The following is a 17,917-nucleotide window of genomic DNA, read 5'->3' on the forward strand; positions in this document are numbered from 1 at the left end:
CTCGTGCCCTTCCTCTGCCTGCAGTTCACACCCTGGATCGGGGGTGGCTGCTGCCTTTGGTGCAAATTCATTTCTTGGTCTGAGCCTCAGTACCCGTACCCTTAGGGCCCCACATGGCGGCCCATCAGAAGCACCAGGAAGTCTGTTAAGAATTCAGATCCCCGGCCTGCCCCCGAACATGCTGGCTGGGTGCATAGAAGACAGCCCCAAGGGCTCTGTGTTGCTACCCAGTGCCCTCCCCACTACCGGGTGACTGTAGTGCAGCTGGGTCCTTGGGGGTCCCCCAGACCTGGCTCTTCCAGGGGTCCACTGCAGCCCCGCTCCCCACCCCCAGGAGTCTTTTTTGGAAACCCCTCGTCCCACCTGCCCTGGGATCCTCCCCGCACCGTGACCCGGTCTCCTCTCTCCCCACAGCGCGGCCCCCGCCGAGGCCCGGACCTTCAGCCTGAAGCACTCCGAGCGCGTGCGGGTGGAGGTGGTGCGTGATGGGCAGGCCGAGGAGGTGGCCACCAACGGCAAACAGCGCTGGCTTCTGTCGCCCAGCACCACGCTGAGGGTCACCATGAGCCAGGCGAGCGCTGAGGCCAGCAGTGACAAGGTACACTGGCTGAGGATGGGCGTGGGCAGCGGGAACCGGGGGCGGGGCTAAAGCAGCGTCACCCAACGAGGACAGAATAGAACGTGCGCCACACTTGTCATTGCCCCCTTCCCAGCATCTGTTCTCAAAGAACAGAGAGAGACAGGCGGCCTCCATTTTTGTAGCACGTTTTCCTTAACCCCATAGATCACGTATTATTATTTTGACATGATGCTAATATTAAAAAAAAAATCCATGAGATACCATATGTTCTTTTTTACACCAAGTCTGTGTCACACTTAGAGCACATCTCAGATCAGATTTGCCACGGGACATCCCTGTGGCTGGTGACTACTGGACACGGAGGCTCAGGGCCAGACCGTGGAACGATGGCTTCATGGAATGTTAACACTGTGGGCTGCTGAGTGATATATTAGAATCACTGGAAGTTACAGCCCCAAATGTCCTTGGCCTCCTCCTGTATTAAATGGGGTGCTGAGTGCCCACGCAGTAGGGCCGTTTGCCCAGTGGTAAAGCTGGGACGAGACGTCTCTTCGCTGGGTTCTGTAGTTATGAACTTCCGATGCGCCCCGTGGCAGTGATGGCACTGGGCATCATTTAAAGAAAACCCCTCAACCCCACCCCGGCTGCTTAGCAGGAGAAAGTCATATACCATGGCAGATATGGGGGGGGGCAGGCAGCAGAATGCACCAGGAGTCATAGGTAAGCAGTCAGTACCCTGATGCCCTCTAAGAAGAGGGGAGCCCCCTATCTGTTGGATAATTTGAGAGAAGCAGCCCACCAACCCAGGAATGCTTCCTGGAGGAGAGAGTTTGTATGTTTGGGGAGAATTGGCTTGACGGGCTGTGAGGGGTGAGGCAGGGAGAGGGGTCACCGCAGATTTTCCTGCCTGTGATCTGTGATCTCTGCTCTTCTCTCCCTCCCAATGCACCCCCTCCCTGCCAAGGTCACTGTCAACTACTATGAGGAGGAGGGGACTATGCCCATTGACCAGGCGGGGCTCTTCCTCACGGCCATCGGTAAGTTGGTGTGACTACGGCCTGGGTGCTTTGCTCCCCAGGGGCTGGTCCTGCTGCCCTTCTCTGCGGCACTTGGCCTGATTCCAGTGCTGCGGACCTGACACTCGGAGCTTCCTCTGAATAATGCAGGCCTGAGAAGTGATGCCATGCATGCCCAGGCCCTTCTGTCCTGGGGTGAGGGATGTCCTGCAGGAGGAGACGTACCCTGGTCTGCCAGCACCTCACCCCCAATGTCAGCATCCCCACTCCAGTTTCTGTAGGCCACTGAGAAGAAAGAGCAGAGTCTGTTCCTCCCCTGCCTCTCCCCTGCAGTCTGTCTCTCATAGGAGGGAAATGACCTGTCTGCTCTGTCCCTGACAGTCCCAGCTACCCCCTTGCCCTCCCTAGACCCTGCCCTGGGAACACAGAGAGGCAGCCTGGTTCCTTAACTCACCTGGTCCAAGCCTTTCGTTTGGCATGGAGGACAGGGAGGCCCAGAGAGGTTAGGGAACTTGTTCAAAGTCACACAGCGTCTCCTTGGAAGGTTGGGTCCAGGGCTCAGGACGATCCCCCTCTCGGGGCTCTTCCCATCTGCACAGCACTCCCCTGCCTGGGTTCCAGGGCTCGTGCAGTATGGTTTTCTTCCAACACTCCCCTCTTCTGCAGGTGAGGTGTTACTTTTACATCTTCCTTTTCATCTTTTTTTTTTAAAGATTGTATTTATTTATTTGACAAACAGAGATCACAAGTAGGCAGAGAGGCAGGCAGAGAGAGGAGGAAGCAGGCTCCCCGCTGAGCAGAGAGCCCGATGCGGGGCTCGATCCCAGAACCCTGGGATTATGACCTGAGCTGAAGGCAGAGGCTGTAACCCACTGAGCCACCCAGGCGCCCCAGATCTTAATTTTTCATCTTAATTAGATAATGTTTAAGCCAGGAGGACATGTCAAGGGGTCGTTCTCTCTGTCCAGCCTTGATTTAGCATTGTTAGAGCTGCCCCACGGCAGGGCGAGAGAACTGTCAGCTGCTGAGAACCAGCTGTGTGCGGAGTGCTTTAAAAATCGTGACCATGTCTCGCATTTACTCAAAACCTACTCTGGATCCTCTACGGAGCTGGGTGCTTCGAAGAGGAGGAGGAACATCCGACCTTTCTTGAGCGCCGACTGTGTGCCCAGTTCCACTCCTTCCCTGTCACGGTCTCAATCTTCTCTTCTTATCTATCCTTATCTATCCTATGGCCAGGATAGATAAGGGGTCTCAGAACTTCCCCCCCAAACAACCAATTCCCACTCAGCTTCTCCTCCTCCAACCACCAGAGTGGCAGCAATGTACCTCCGCCCTCAGCTTCTTCCCCGGTGGGCTTTGTTTGCTGGTCACCCTGACCCTCTTTCTGCACGGGGGGTAGCGCCCGGCCTTGGGCTGGGCTCCTCGGGACACCCTCGGGGGACCCCGGAAGAGGGTGCTCACATGTACACACGGCCCCTGGGCATCTCAGATGACAGGCCCTGAGGAATCCTAATCCCACAGAGACAGGGACACCTGAGGACGTAAGCAGGAAGGGCAGTGGCCAGAGGCCTGTCCAGTGAGGGTGGTCCCAGAGGGCTGACTCCGCCGTAAGTGAGATGACCCCCGAAGCCAGGCAGACAGGATAGATGGCAAACCAGTGCCCCGTGAGGAGGTGGGACCGGACCCCCTCTCTCATCGGAAGGACTGGGGAGCTTGTGCTCGAGGGTACAGCAGGGCTGAGACCCCAGAAGACACGAACTGCATTTCCGGACATTCTGGTTCCACAGACCAGTAAAGTGTCCACCCCACCCCCAGTAATAAGCCTGACGTTGTTGGTGCTTGGCCACAAAGAAAAAAATATGTGAATCCTTATTTATATAAATAAAAATAAAATAATTTGCCAACGATCATCACCATCATTCTAACATTTTTCACACTTAAAAAGTAGGCAGAGGAATCATTCCGGAATAGAAGACAGTCACTTACATCGCCGAGATAAAGTCTTGCGGAAACCTCACCCGCAGAGCTTACGTTTCCTGTTCTACCAGGGACCCTGAGGGAAACTGGTTCCCCTTAGGGCCCACTGGTCTGTCTCACCCTCCGGGTCTTGTCTTCCTCAGGCGTCTATCCCAGGGGCCCTGAGCCCCAAGTCCTGAGTAATCATTGCCCCTTCCTAGGGAGGGCACCTCAGAGGCAAGGAATACCCCAAAAGTTCCGGGATAGGGGGCTGCCCCCCCCAGGAATATATCAGAGTCCACAAAGCCCTAGCTCCGCCCTGAGCCCCACATTCCTCACCTGCCCCGAGGGACCCACAGTGCCCTTGTGCACAGTGCTACGGGGATCCGATGGGAGGCTGTGGGCCTGGGGTAGACACTCAGTCAATACTCGTTCTTCTCGCCCTTCTGCTTGGGGAAGCCACATTGTCCCTCCACCTGGGCAAAGCTGAGGAACCCTGTTGTCCCTCAGTCTTCCTCCTGGGACTTGGAAACAAACCCCTGGTGCCCTTGGCCAAACCAGGCCCTGGGGCTTGGCTCCCAGTCCTGCCAAGGACACGCTGTGTGACCTCACCAAGTAGCCCGCCCCTTGGGACCTCACTTTCTCCCAGCTGTAAAACCAACGCTTTGAGCCCGTTGACGGCCTTCAAGACTCCGGGTAGGGCTGAGTTGCAAAGTCCTTCCTGTGCAGGGGACTGGGGGGAGGGAGGGGTGGGAGACAGCAGGATGGTCTCCCCGTCTTGGCTGTGGTTCTGGCAACAGGAGCAGGACATGAGCCTTGAGAATTGTTAGCCTCATCCTAAGGACCTCATTTCTTGTGCCCCCTCCCCAGAGCCTAGGCTGATTGCCCTAGTTGGCTGTGGGGGAGAAGGTCCTGCCTCCCCACCACACCCCGTGCTGCCCGGTTACGTAAGAAGGGCGGGCACCCTGCCCCTGCCCCTGGGGGCCGGCGGCCTGCCAAAATGCTTATGCCTCTGTGTCAAGCCTGAAGCCTCGGTGTCTAGATTCTCAGGGCAGACTACCTTGAACTCAATCCCAGTGACATTTCCCATAAATCTGCCCCACACCCCAGGTGCCACCTGACCCCTTGGGGCTATTCTGGGGAGCTGAGGTAGGATTCTGAGCCTCTGGGAAATGTCGTCTAGAGCCCAGATGCCCCGAAACAGCTGTCCTCACCCCCCCCTCCCCTACAGGAAAGACAGAGCTATCTCAAGAGGGCAGAGCTCTGGGTGGGTCACGACGGCCCTGTCCTCTGTCCCCACAAGGATCATCTCTGCGGAAATCTAGTTAAATGCGACGTTGGAGGGAACGTTGAAGGGGAAAAGCCAGGGCGGTTGGGAGGTGGGTGATAAGAGAGCCCGATGACGTCATGTCTGAATTTTATAACAGGAAGTCAGTGAAACTTGTCTGAAGTTAAAGCTAAAACTTGTCTCAAGGGAGAGCAATAAGCATAAGACTCGGTATTCTGGAGATTATCTAAGGCAGGTGAGAGGACAGAATGGACAGGAAACTGCTGTTTTTTAGAAGGTGTTTGGTGCTATTTGAGGTTTGCTTGTTTTGTGTGTGGGTTGTTTTGTTTTGTTTTGTTTTGCATTTTGTGCAAATACGCCATCGATAAAATTTTTATTTTTTAAATTTTTTTTAGATATTTTGTTTATTTATTTGAGAGAAAGAGAAGGAGCAGGGGGAAGGTGGGGGGGAAGCAGACTCCCCGCTGAGCCTAGAGCCCGATGTGAGGCTCGATCCCAGGACCCCGGGATCATGACCTGAGTGGAAGGCAGATGCTTAACCGACTAAGTCACATGGGCTCCCCTACATCGACAAAATTTTTAAATTTAAGCAATTTATCATGAAGTAAAACACAGTTAGTGCTTTGTAATTTCTCTCCTGTGGCCCACTGTATCCATGGACCCGCCAACAGCCATGGTGTGCTGCCACCTTGAACTAGAGACCAAAGTCCCAGGGCTGCCAGGGTGGGGATATGGGCAGCTCCCCTGGGAATGGCCTTAAGGGGAATAAGTCTTGGGTCTTTGAAGGCGGACATGGCTTTTAGAAACAGCCCAAGGTGGAGATCAGCCTGAGTCAGTGGAGAGGAAACGGGCCAAGGTCAGGGGTCTGGAGTCAGAGGCCTGAGTGGGATGCCTGGCTCTCCACTCTCTGGAGACTTTGTGGGCATTTCCCTGCAGGGTGCCTCGGTCTCCCCTTCTGTGCGGTAGTGGTAAGTCGTCTCTGCAGGCATGACTGAGGGGAGAACACGTGATGGGAGGCACTCTGCTTCCGGAGAAGGGAACTGCACACACAGAAGAGATTGTTACCTGGAAAAGCAAAGACAGGGGGTTCCTTAGGGAGCCCAGGACTGTGGTCGGTTCCCAGGGAGGAGCTTCAGGAGGCCAACCTCCCTGAAAGGCAACACTCACTGGGGAGTGTCCAGTTGGAAAGTTCTTGAAGGTCTGGAAGCCAAAATCAATACTGGTCCCCCATCAGAGCTCTCAATCTCTTTTTAACAGCAGCTGGTGGTACCTGCCTCCCCACTTGGTCCGTAGAATCCCTACCCTGCACCAGCCTCCAGGTTATCAGCCCAGTTTGCTGACAGATGATGTCTCTAAGGCTGGGTTCGCTCACCTCTACAGTTGTGGCAATAATAATATTTATCTCATTGGACTGGGGACTCCAGGGTAGGCAGGTGTCCCGAATGCCCACCGCTGGGCCCCCCATGCTCTGTAGAGCGCCTGGAATGAGGGGATGCTCAATGATGATTTGTTGAACAGATGGGATCGGTGGGAGGAACTTATCTAATAAACACAGCCTATGGCACCCGACTGACAGCTGGGCTGCAGAGGCTGGGACGCTGGGATGTTCCCTCTCCCAAAGGACCAAGGGCCCTGAGAGTTTCCCCTGTCCTGCCTCCTTCTAGACCCAGAAAAGCCACATTCAGGGCATCGGGCTGTGAGCAAAGAGAGGACTTGTGTATTATCCCCAGGGTAAGCCGCCTCAGGAAGGGTGACATCAGCAGCCCTTCCTGTGCCAGGACCCTCCCCCCCACCCGATCCAGGGAGAGAGCACGCCTGCCAAAGGGACAGACCAGGAATGCATTCACTCCCACCCAGCTCCCGCCTCTGTCCAAGTCATGCTCCGCGTGAGGCCGAGCCCACGGGGCAGTTCCAAGACCTGGACTCAGCTCATCCATTGTGTGACACTCCCATCACCTCGGGACAACTCCCCAGCCCTGCCCTGCCCTGTCCTGTTAGTCTCTAACTTGGGGGGGGGGGGGCATTTGGCCTCCCAAGGGACATTTGGCAATATCTGAGGACATTTCGTTTGTGGCAATTGGAGGATGTTATTGGCATCTGGCATGTGGAGGCCAGGGATGCTGCTAGACATCCTCCAATGCAGGTAGAGAAACTAGGGCTCAGAGAGGTTGTCCAACCTCCCCAAAGTCACACAGCTTATAAGCAGAAAACCAGGGTTTGAACCCAGCACTGTCTAACACTCACTCTTGGGCTCCTTTCACTGCCGCACGGTTTCCATGAAGCTGGTCCCTAGGACAGGCCTAGAGATACCAAACACCCCTTCCCCAAGAGAAAGAAGAAACAGGGACCCCAGCCTGAATCCTCATTCTGACAGCCTGGCTTTCTCAGGCACCCTCAGGCAGAGAGGGATTGGAGGCCCAGCTTGCCACCCAAAGTAAAATCCTGATGGGAGGCAGAAGTTCTAGAAGAGATCACACATGTGCATGGGTGCACACTGCCAGGACAGACGGAGAAAGGCAGTCAGGAAAGCCTATGAAAGTTTTCAAAATCCAAGCTTCAGGTCAGGCCAAACGCAATGTGCCCCAGTTCCGCTAATGCTACCTGTCTACACGGGGCACGTGACTTGGCGTCTCTGAGCCAAGTCTCCTGGGTCTGTCTCGTGAAGCTCATCCCACCCACTACCCAGAACCGTCTGTGGAACCATGAAGGCTGGGGGGATCCCTGCCCTACCTGATCGCCCCACTCCGGGCCGTCATGTGTGAGGTTGGCACAGTATCCACTTACATCCTCCGTTGGGCGGTGGGGGGCTGGGGCAGGGGCTGCCTGAGAAGGCCCTCCCCTTCCAGGGACCAAGCAAACATGTGAACTACACCCTAATCGCACAGGGCTTCCTCCCGGCCCTCGCCCCACCCCGCCCTGTCTGGCCATAACTCACGAGTGTGTCTGTCCCCAGAGATCTCCCTGGATGTGGATGCAGACCGAGACGGCGTGGTGGAGAAGAACAACCCGAGAAAGGTACCGAGCTACCAGGGCAGACGGCCCTGGACTTGGGGAGGGGCCTCCCGGGGGTGCAGAGCAGAGCCCCAGGATGGGTGCTGCAGTCAGCTGCAGTCCTCCCCGCAAGCACAGACAGCTCCCCTTTTACAGATAGGAAGACTGAGCCCCAGCGCAGGCTCCCACACAGCACGCCCCTGGCAGAGCCCACAAAGGAGCCAAGTGCCTTACAGCCGCAGCTGCCAAGCACCTTCCCGTCCACAGGACGGACACCCGGTTCGTAGAGCTGTTGGGCGGCGTCCCACCACAGAGGAGGCGTTCGCTCTTATGATTCGGCTTTCTTTTTCATTTTAAAACTGAACGAGGGAGACCCTCGGGAGCAGAAGGCTGCGTAAACCATTCTCGTTCAAGGCGTGTTATCTTTAAGGGTGCACCGACACCCCCTCTCTTGTTTTATTCATCCATTCATTCATTCATCCCTTCATTGGTTCATTTCTTCATTCATTTACTCCCTCTTACCCTGCATTCCACACTCCCATTCTGCTCCCCTACAGAGGACCATTTTAATGGGTTTGGTGTGTTCCTTTCCGTTCTCATGATTCTTGCAAAACACGTAGTGTGGTTGGTGCACGTGTGTCTTTAGCCTGCGTAGACAGCACAGTGTCTCCGGCTCCTTCGGCTGTGGCCTTCGCCCTCTGGCTGTGGCCTTCGCCCTCCGGCCAGGTTTTAAGCTCCACCTGGTTTTACTCTGTGTACATGCAACGTTCCTTCTCCGTTCCATTTCCCGGCCTTCTAGATCACTTACGTTGGTGGCTTATGTTACTTTCATAATAACAACCCAAAGCCTGTTTTAAATTACATGTAGATGGATACTTGCAAAAGTTAAATGAGCACAGCCCAGGGAGAAGCCTGGGTCCCAGCAGCCAGCTGCAGACTCCCTGTACCAGGGATGTGGGGCCTCAGGCCCACGGGGGAGCCCCCTCTCCCTGGCTCCTCCGTGGGACTCTGCCTTCTGGAGGGCGCCTGCTGCAAGGAGATGCCGAGTCTGTGTCCGTGGCCAAGCCACATGACAGCAGACTCCACGGAGGCCTCGGCGGCACCCCACCTCCCCCAAGCAGCTCTGCAGCCTTGGGGAAGTCCCACAGTCCTGCGGGTCTAGACTTCCTCGAACTCTCTCTATCCGGGCCTGTGAGGCTTCATAAGCTCTCCCCTCGTTCCATAAGTATTTGTTGATGTTCCTGGACTGGTTAGGCCCTGGAGCTGCAGAAGGAAGAAGAGGCGGTCAGCTGCTGCCCTCCGGGAGCCCACGGTCCAGGGCAGGAGGAGGGAAGAGGGACCACATTAAACAGAGTGACATGGGTGACCATCTCATCACAATTGTCCCAAGCTCGCCTCCAAAGGGAACATGTATGGGGCCCTAAATGTAACCCCTGTGCAGCCGCTCAGGGATGGAAACTTAGAAAGTCTTCCGGAAAGAAGGGATGGTCATGCGAGGACCCCAGGAGTTGTGGGGTTGGCCAGGCGAGGGGAGACCGACAGTGTCAGGAGCACAGGACCTGTGAGGGCACCGGCCTGAGAGGTCCTGAGTCTGTATCAAGGGAGCAGAGCGAGCCAGCAGGAAGGGGGGTGGATGGAGAGTGGGCCAGGCTTACCCGGCCTTGCAGCCCACAGTCAGGGATTGGGGCTTTATCCTAAGTCAACAGGGAGCCCCGGACAGGGCTTACAGCAGGAAAGCAACATGATCTGGTTGGAGCTTGTTCTAGTAAGGCCCTGGCTACAGCGGAGAGAACGGATCACCTTGCAGGTCCCGTTTGGAGCACTCAGCATGTCTGGAAACAGCTGGGTGTCCATCCATCCAGGCGTCTCCCCTCTGATCCCCTCCGGGGACTCCAGAGCCCGTCGTAGAATGCGAGCTTCCTCATTCCTCCGGCCGCCCTCCATCTCCCTGCCTCCACCCCTTCCAGACACAGGCACACCAGGCTTGAGGCTCATAAATGCCCAGTGTTCCCGTCTCTGTGTCTCCCTCTGCCACCACCCCTCTCCTGAGCTTGTCTCTGGTGCCTGCACTGAGCCTCTCCGGGCATCAGACGTGGGGTTCACATTTGCCACGTCACCCCTGCCTTGATGCATGGTGGCTCAGTTTATCCTCATCCTGGGGCTGTCTCTTGAGTGTCCTGTGGGGTCTGCAGCAGGGCTGGGAATCAGCCAGAAGGTAGACATGAAGGTGCTGACCCCTTCCCCTGACATTGCAGGCATCGTGGACCTGGGGCCCTGAGGGCCAGGGGGCCATCCTGCTGGTGAACTGTGACCGAGACACGCCCTGGCTGCCCAAGGAGGACTTGAACGATGAGAAGGTCTACACCAAGGAAGGTGCCAGCAGGACCCACACTCGGAATGGGTGGGGGGATGGGCAATGGAGACACGCATGCTCAGCCCTGGGCTGGGCCAAGACTGAGGCAGGAGTGACTTTCGGTCTCCTGGGGATGGTGGACTCCAATATCCACTCTTGGGGCACCTGGGTCACTCAGTCTGTTAAGCATCCAACTCTTGATTTTGGCTCAGGTCATGATCTTGGGATTGTGAGATCAAGCCCTGTGTCCAGCTCTTTGCTGGGTCTGGAGCTTGCTTAAGATTCTCTCCCTCTCCCTCTGCACCTGCCATTCTTGCTAAAAAAAAAAACGAAAAAAAAACTACTAACGAGATTCAATGGGAACCATGGTTTTGTAACAGGAGTTACATGTACACAAACATATAGGGAAAGGACTGGAAGGAAATTCCCAAAAAGTTACAGGAGGTCATGGCATTAGAGAAGACAACCTGTTGTTGTGCTTCTCTGTGGTTCCCACAATACACATGTGTGGGGTTTTCTGTCCCGATTGGAAAAGCAACAATTATTCCTGAGCTCACATTCCAGCTGCCTGTCTCTTAATTCTAACCTCCTCTGTATCCCCCGCTCCCCAGACCTCAAGGACATGTCCCAGATGATCCTGCGGACCAAAGGCCCTGAGCGCCTCCCTGCCGGATACGAGATAGTTCTCTACATTTCCATGGCGGACTCGGACAAAGTGGGCGTGTTCTACGTGGAGAGTGAGTGACCCCGGTTCAACCCCTCTGGAAGTTTCTATCCATTTGGTGCTCACTGAGCTGACTTCCCCAGGGCCCCGGTTTGCCCTCCTGCTCCCCAGAGCACCGGCCCCCAGCAGCTATGACCTCTGCAGGTGCAGGTGACTGGAGAGGGCCAGGACCCGCTTCTTAGTAATGGTCCCTGGGAGCACTGCTGCTGTCCTGTGAAGTCAGGAGGCCCCAGGGATAGGCCTCTCCTCTCTCAAAGGAGGTGGTACTGATGGGGGTTTATGTACAACCCAGAGCCCCTTTCTCCTCTTGATGGTGACAGGATATCCTGGGCCCCTGCTGTATAGGGAACATGCTTCTGCCACAGAGCCAGTCCTCACAGCCACCTGCTCAGTCTCATGCCTCCTAAAAATACATATTGAGTCCCCTCTGCACCAGGCACTGCTCTCAGTGCTGGGGTCCCCTGCAGTGAGCTCTGCAATCACACCCCACCCATGTCTCCCTCTGCCACCATCCCTCTCCTGAGCTTGGGGGAGGGGATGGTCTGGGCATGATAAGGAGCACAATGGGAGAAAATGACACCCACCAAGTACTAGGGACTTTCAGGGGCAGAGGTGAGGCATCGCAGGCCCTGGGCCGTCCACAAAGGCCTCTCTGAGCAGGTGACATTTGAGCTGAGGCCCAAATCCACAGTGACAAGGACCCAGACATTCATGAGCTGAGGAAGAGTGTTCTAATTAGAGGAAACAGCACGCACAAAGCAGAGAGGAGTGGAACCGGCTTGGAGTATTAGAGGAGCAAAAGGGAGAGACTAGAGGTGGGGGGGGTGTTGGAGTCAAGGTCAGCAAGCTGGACAGAGACCAGGGGCATGAGGAGCAGGCTTGGATTTTATTCTGAGAGCAGTGGAAAGCCATTAGAGGACTTTAAGCAAGAGACTGTCAAGATCTGATTTATGTATTAAAAAGCTCTCTCAGCAAAATAGTTAGCTTTGCAATTTGCCATGATGCAGGGTGGGGTTTTCCCTATGTACCCAGCTGTCTGGGGGCCCCAGGATCTCTGGCCTGCCTCTGGGGACCACCTCTGGACAGGCCCGCTAGAACCAGGACAGTCACCATGAGGAGCTAGTCATGGGAGCCCCGGACCCTCACTGCAGGGAGTGATTTAGCCCGGACAGCAGTGGACAGCTGCCACCCAAGGCCAGTCCTGATCCACCCTGGGCCTGGCAGTGGCCTCCCCGAGATTGGAATGTCCCCAGAGCCAGGCCGGCTCTGCTGCCCCAGGGGGCCGGAGCTGTTGATGTTTGTCCCGTCCAGTCCAAGGCAACCGCAGAGGATGGGGCTGACGGCGCGGCAGGAGGGAGTGGTACAGCAGAACCCCCACCTGCTCCTCTCGACCGTGACATTCAACTGGGACATGTGGCCTGTTGCTCATAGTGGCACCTGGCCATTATCTAGAGGGTGCTGCTCATTAATGGGAGTGGATTGTCGTCTGGCCCCATAATCGTATCCCTGCCCCTCCCTTGCCATGCGAGATGGGCCCTGAGCAGACAGACGCCTTGAGACACTGCCGTTCCCCAGTCTGCCTTACAGGGCTGCTGTCCTGTGGGGCACAGGGAGCACTTTACTGATGCAGTGATGAGTCTAAAATAGTTTTCCCACGAAATGTGGAATCCTGGAAAGAACAGGGTGGGGAGGAGGATGGAGAGGGGGAGTTCTCCATCTGTGGCAGCTTCCTTTTCTTCTGTGCAAACATTTACAGGTTTTGTCAAAATCTGAGTACACCTATGGGGGAGAATGGGTCATATTACACAAATGTTTCGTGTCACCTGGGTCCCCCGGGAGCAGGGAGCTGGGCTGAAGGCCAAGGAATCCTAAGAGGGAGCTCTGGTGCCTGGGGGGTTCAAACCCTGCATCTGGGCAAGTCTACTTACCAGTCTGTGACTTGGGTTCAGCTGTGATGTGACGTGGGGATGATGGGGGGGCATGACGGTCCCTGCCGAGGTTGGGGAAAAACAAGGACCACGTGGAGCACCTGGAGACACCTGGAGCAGGAGCGGGCCCACGGAATGCCCTCTAGAGATGGCCCTTGTTGGTTTGGCTGGGATCATTCTGATGATTATGAATTAGAACCCTTGCAATAGACAATAGACGTGCTGGTAGGAAGACACTGATGTCTGGGTTCCAGCCTCAGATTCTGCCCCAGGATCCTGAAGTCGGGGCCTGACTTCTTCCAATAACAATACAGTGACCAGCTTGTCCCCATTTGCCCAGGACTTCCCTGGCTGTCACACTGAAAATTCCTCACCCTGGGAAACCCGAGTCCCAGGCAAACCAGGACGGCTGGTCGCACCATCAGGGAGTCTCCTTGGGTGCTTGGGAGGTGGAACGGCTCCAAGGTGACCAGAAGGGTTATGCCAAACCAGACCACGCGCCGGCCGGTAGGGCCAATGCCTGGGACCAAGGAGAGGTCAGGGTGGCTGGCAGGCCCAGCGAGGGGCATGTGGGCCGCTCAGAGAAGGGCATTGTTGGTTCCTGCAGGGAGAGCCGGCCATGCTCAGGCAGCCTGCCCCAAGCTGGGGGCGGGGGAAGCAGGCTCCTTGGGACAGTGGCTGCATTGTTCCCACCACGAAGCCAATCCTCCCGGAGCTGGCCCAAGCACCAGAAAGAGAGACGTGTGTAAATCGCAGGCCACAGGAGGGAGAAAATTACCTGCAGAGGAGTGAGAACGTGTCTTTCCACCTGACCCAGCTTCCTGGCCAGACCCCTTCCCTCCCCGGGCCCAGGTGGAGTGCCCCGCCACCCAGAGTCCTGGGGAAGCTTTGGAGGTTTCCACAAAGACAAGTCAGCTTCTAGGCCCGAGATCTCTCCCCTGAGCCTCAGCCCAGGCAGCCTGAATGCCTGGAAGAGAACTTTTAAATTACACAGATCCTTCTGGAAGTATTCGGCAGTTAGGATCTCCTGAGGGCGCACCCTGTTGTTTCCGAGTGAGGACTTCATTTTCTCCGTCAGCTCCTTGCACGTCCAGGGTCTCAGCTTCTCGGCCTCACTTCTTGGGCCCAGCCAAGGGGAGGGGAGGTGATGTATTATTTCTTTGCCTTCCGCTCATAAGGCATTCAACGCAAAGGCCATGAGTTTTGCAGAAAGGCGCGTGCCAACTCGGCTCGGGCGCTCGTCTTACTGACACCTACGGGTCCAAGCTGTGTTCATGATGGTCACCCGTGGTTAACGGGTTTCCCTAAGTTCCTAATGCTGTGTCATTCTATCTTGCAAGACCTTGTGGCCTAGGTGATATTAGCCCCATTTAACAAATGGGTAAACTGAGGCTTGGGAAGGTTAAGTGAATCCCCTGAGGTTTTGCTGCTTGTAAAGCCTGAATGGTATTGGAACCCAGGTCTCTCTGACTCTGGAAGTCATAACCAGCAAGTTCACGTGCCCTCAACGAGAACGTATCACCAGGGTCCCCCTGAGCACATTGTCCTACGTGAGGAGCTGTCCCGAGCCCAGGCTTCGGAGTTTCCTCCATGTAATCTGCTGGTTTTCAGCATGCACCCTGTTTGTACGAGGACCGACCCACGGGTGACTAGAGATTAACCATTACCGTTGTTGCTGACAGTAAGTCCTAAGCTGAACCTGATTCTGCCCTTCCAGCTCTGCGGGGCATAAAGAAACTCCTTCTGAAACTGCATAGGGTTCTCCCTCCATGCCTTTGGCAATGCAAGTATCTGTCTCCTCTCCTCACCGTACCCCACCTCTGCCACCCCAAAGGGCATCTCAAAGTCTCCCTTCATCTACTCACATGCTCCCCGTCCTGCCTCCCTTCCCCCCACTCCCCACCCCAGTAACCTGCCCAGAGCTCTCGCCCATGTTACAACACTTCCCACGTCAGCGTTATCATCGGCCGAGCACTGCTGTTGGACAGACAGAGGTATGGAATCTTGCCCATTTCTATCCCTTGGCGTGGAAGCCACGTGTTCATTCAGTAGACATTGATTAAACACGACCTGTGTGATGCTGGCACTGGGCCCAGCCAGGCCTGTCTCTGCCCTCAGGTGACAGTCTCTCGGGGCCAAGAACTAAACACTGAGCTCACACCCCCTCAGAAGGGCTGTGTTGGGCAAGGAGGGGGACAGCAGAGGCTCCACACAGACCCCGGCTTGGTGTCTGGGGGATCCGGGCGTAATTCCCAGAAGGGACCCAAATCAAGGCCTGGAAGGAAAGAACAACTGTGCCCAGCAGAGAGGATGGCACTGGAAAGAGCTGGGGGACGCCAGTGGGACAGACGCACTGGGGAAACCTGCCTTATCGCCCGGCCACGAGCCAGTACAGCCGGACACCACGCGTGGGGCTTTACGCCAATGTGGCTTTCATCACATGGACAGGAATTTGGAATATAAATGGGCACCTTGGGGTTTTGTGTATTAAAGGGGAGGGGAGCTTGGGGTTCAGAATTGCACATGAATTTGAGCCCCAGCTTGGCCACTTGCTGGTTAAATGACCTCCGCAACCCATTTCTCCTTTCTGAGACTCGGTTTCCTCATGTGTAAAGCAGGAACGTGCTGTCCTTCCTCAGCACCTCGCAGTGCTCGGCCATCACCTGCTATCAGAGCGCCTGGGCCATTCCTGGGCGCCAGCCCATCTTCTAGACGAGGAAGCTGGAAGCTAGAGAGGTGGTCTGGTTCGCACCGCAGGCGAGCGTGCGGCAGTGCTGGGACGATGACCGGCGCCGTGGCCCTTCTGGTGGCATTTTCTGCTTGTGCTCATCTCCCTGTGTCTAGAGGACGAGTCACTCTGCCCTCTTGTCCCCTGCCCCACGGACACCCCCCTGACGGGGGCGGGGGCCTGACACGAGCCCCTCTCCCTCCAGACCCGTTTTTCGGCCAACGTTACATCCACATCCTGGGCCGGCGGAAGCTCTACCACGTGGTCAAGTACACGGGCGGCTCGGCGGAGCTGCTGTTCTTCGTGGAAGGCCTGCGCTTCCCCGACGAGGGCTTCCCGGGCCTGGTCTCCATCCACGTCAGCCTACTGGAGTACATGGCCGAGGTGAGTGCTCCCAGGCGGCCACCATGAGGGGCTGTCCCTGGGGACCAGGTGAGAGTCTTTCCAGCGGGCCAGTCTCAGGGGTCCCCACGAGGCTGCAAAGCACTGGGGCGGGGGTGGGGGGTAGGCCAAGCTTAGAGACCCATCTACTGCCCTACCTGCACCTGCCTGCCAGGCTCCTCTGGGCTGCGCTCTAGGGGTCCTCCTGCTGGCCGTACCTGCTCCCCAGGACCCCCCGTGGGTGAGGTTTTCCGGCGTTCCCCACAGTCATGTGGTCTGTCCTCCTCCCTGCAGCGCTGTGGGCCTAGTTCTGAGGCACAGATGCCCAGGCAGGAAGGAAACTAGGCCATGCACTTGAGGTTTTCCCTGCCCAGACTGACCCTTCACCCTAACTGTGGGTTATACCAACTCTGATCACAGGCTGAACCCATCCCCCCAACCCTGCAGCCAGACATCTCACTCGCCGTTGGTCTTGGTTTGGGGAAATTGGACGAGAAGGAGAACGTCTGCCCCTCTAGAGGAGAAGCGCCCCTCACTTAGAGTGTGTCCTGCTGACAAGGCCTCTTCTCGCAAAGACTGCAGCCCCACACTCCCACCTCTCGGGCCCACCCCGCTTTGCTCAGATATAGGGAGGGACCTGGCTGCCCTCCCCGACACAGGGTCCCCTCCCCATTGTCACTTTCAGAGTACAGGGGGCAGGGCACAGTGGGCTCGGCAGAAGGAGGGGCTGAACCTAGCTTACATTTATGAGAACACGCTCTGGAGTCAGACTGCCCAGTTCCAAGCCCTGGGAGACATTGGGCAGGTGAATTTACTCCCTGTGCCTTAGCTGCTCCCATCTGTGCCTGGAGTAGCCTGGCCATCGGGGCCTCAGACTGACGCCCCCAGCAGGCACCAGCGGAGACTCACAAGGCAGACCCAGAGAGGAAAGGACAGCTAGGGCCTTCGTCCCACCTGCTCCCATGGTCTCTGCCAAGGGCAGGTGCCCATTTCCTGTATCTGTTCAAAGCCAACTACACAAAGGAACCGCAGAATCGACTCATTTTCCCTCAGGTTCCAAGCAAGCTTCCTGAACCTTTACTTAAAGAACCATCTGGACATAGCAAAATTCCCCCGAGAAACGTTAAAACACTCACCTGTAGAAAAGGGCAAGGTCCCAAAGCAGAGACAGAAGAAGGTGCAGGGTTGGCCCAGCCATCCTGTCGGTGGGTTTCAGGACGGGGACTTTGATGGGGCAAGACCCGATAGTGGTTGAGAGTATGAGGGCAGCAGCCTGACCTCCTGGGTTTAAATCCAGGCTTTCCCCCTGACTAACCACGTGAAACAGGTCTGTGACTAGAAGTCTGTGACTCAGTTTCCCTACCTGTAAGACACGGGTTGTAATAGTATCTACCCCCTGCAGTTGCTGTGAGGCAGAAATGAAATGGCATGTGTGGCACTAGGTATACCAGGGCCTGGTATACCACAAGTGCTCAATAAATGTAGTTTTGTCATCAGATTCACCCACTTTAGAAAGCAGGCATGAAAGCTACCCTGACCAGACTTTCTGATCCCCTCCCCTCTCCCACGTCCAGGAGATTCCCCTGACGCCCATCTTCACGGACACTGTGATATTCCGGATTGCTCCGTGGATCATGACCCCCAACATCTTGCCTCCCGTGTCGGTGTTTGTGTGCTGGTAAGCAATGACCAGGGTGCAGGCGGGTGGCACGGCCGAATGGCTAAAGCTGGGGATTCGGGGGCAGATAGCCCTGAGTTCAGAGCCTGGCTCTGTCCCTTACCTCCTGTGTGACCTTGAGCAACTCCCTTGACCTCTCTGTGCCTCTGTTTCTCTGAAATGCTGACATCATAGCATCACTGTGGGCGCTAAATGAAGCAGGTCAAGTATTAAACCAAGGTCCTGGCGCCGCGCGTGCTATAAAAAATAAGAGCTGTCACTCCTTTTCTCATTCTTGGCTTGCATCGTCTG

At 56.2% G+C, this 17,917-nt stretch overlaps 1 protein-coding gene across 1 annotated transcript in view; it reads left to right on the plus strand.

Annotated features, from left to right (window-relative positions):
• Positions 1–17,917, plus strand: part of PADI2 (peptidyl arginine deiminase 2) — a 43,031-nt gene that overhangs the window by 11,529 nt on the left and 13,585 nt on the right. Inside the window, exons 2-8 of the mRNA XM_080801531.1 lie at positions 415–598; positions 1,545–1,617; positions 7,797–7,858; positions 10,090–10,207; positions 10,799–10,924; positions 15,773–15,951; positions 17,523–17,626. Of these exons, the coding sequence (XP_080657657.1) occupies positions 415–598; positions 1,545–1,617; positions 7,797–7,858; positions 10,090–10,207; positions 10,799–10,924; positions 15,773–15,951; positions 17,523–17,626 (846 nt within the window). The remainder of the gene's footprint in view (positions 1–414; positions 599–1,544; positions 1,618–7,796; positions 7,859–10,089; positions 10,208–10,798; positions 10,925–15,772; positions 15,952–17,522; positions 17,627–17,917) is intronic.

Source organism: Martes martes, assembly GCF_963455335.1.
Source record: "Martes martes genome assembly, chromosome: 4".
Taxonomy (NCBI): Eukaryota; Metazoa; Chordata; class Mammalia; order Carnivora; family Mustelidae; genus Martes; species Martes martes.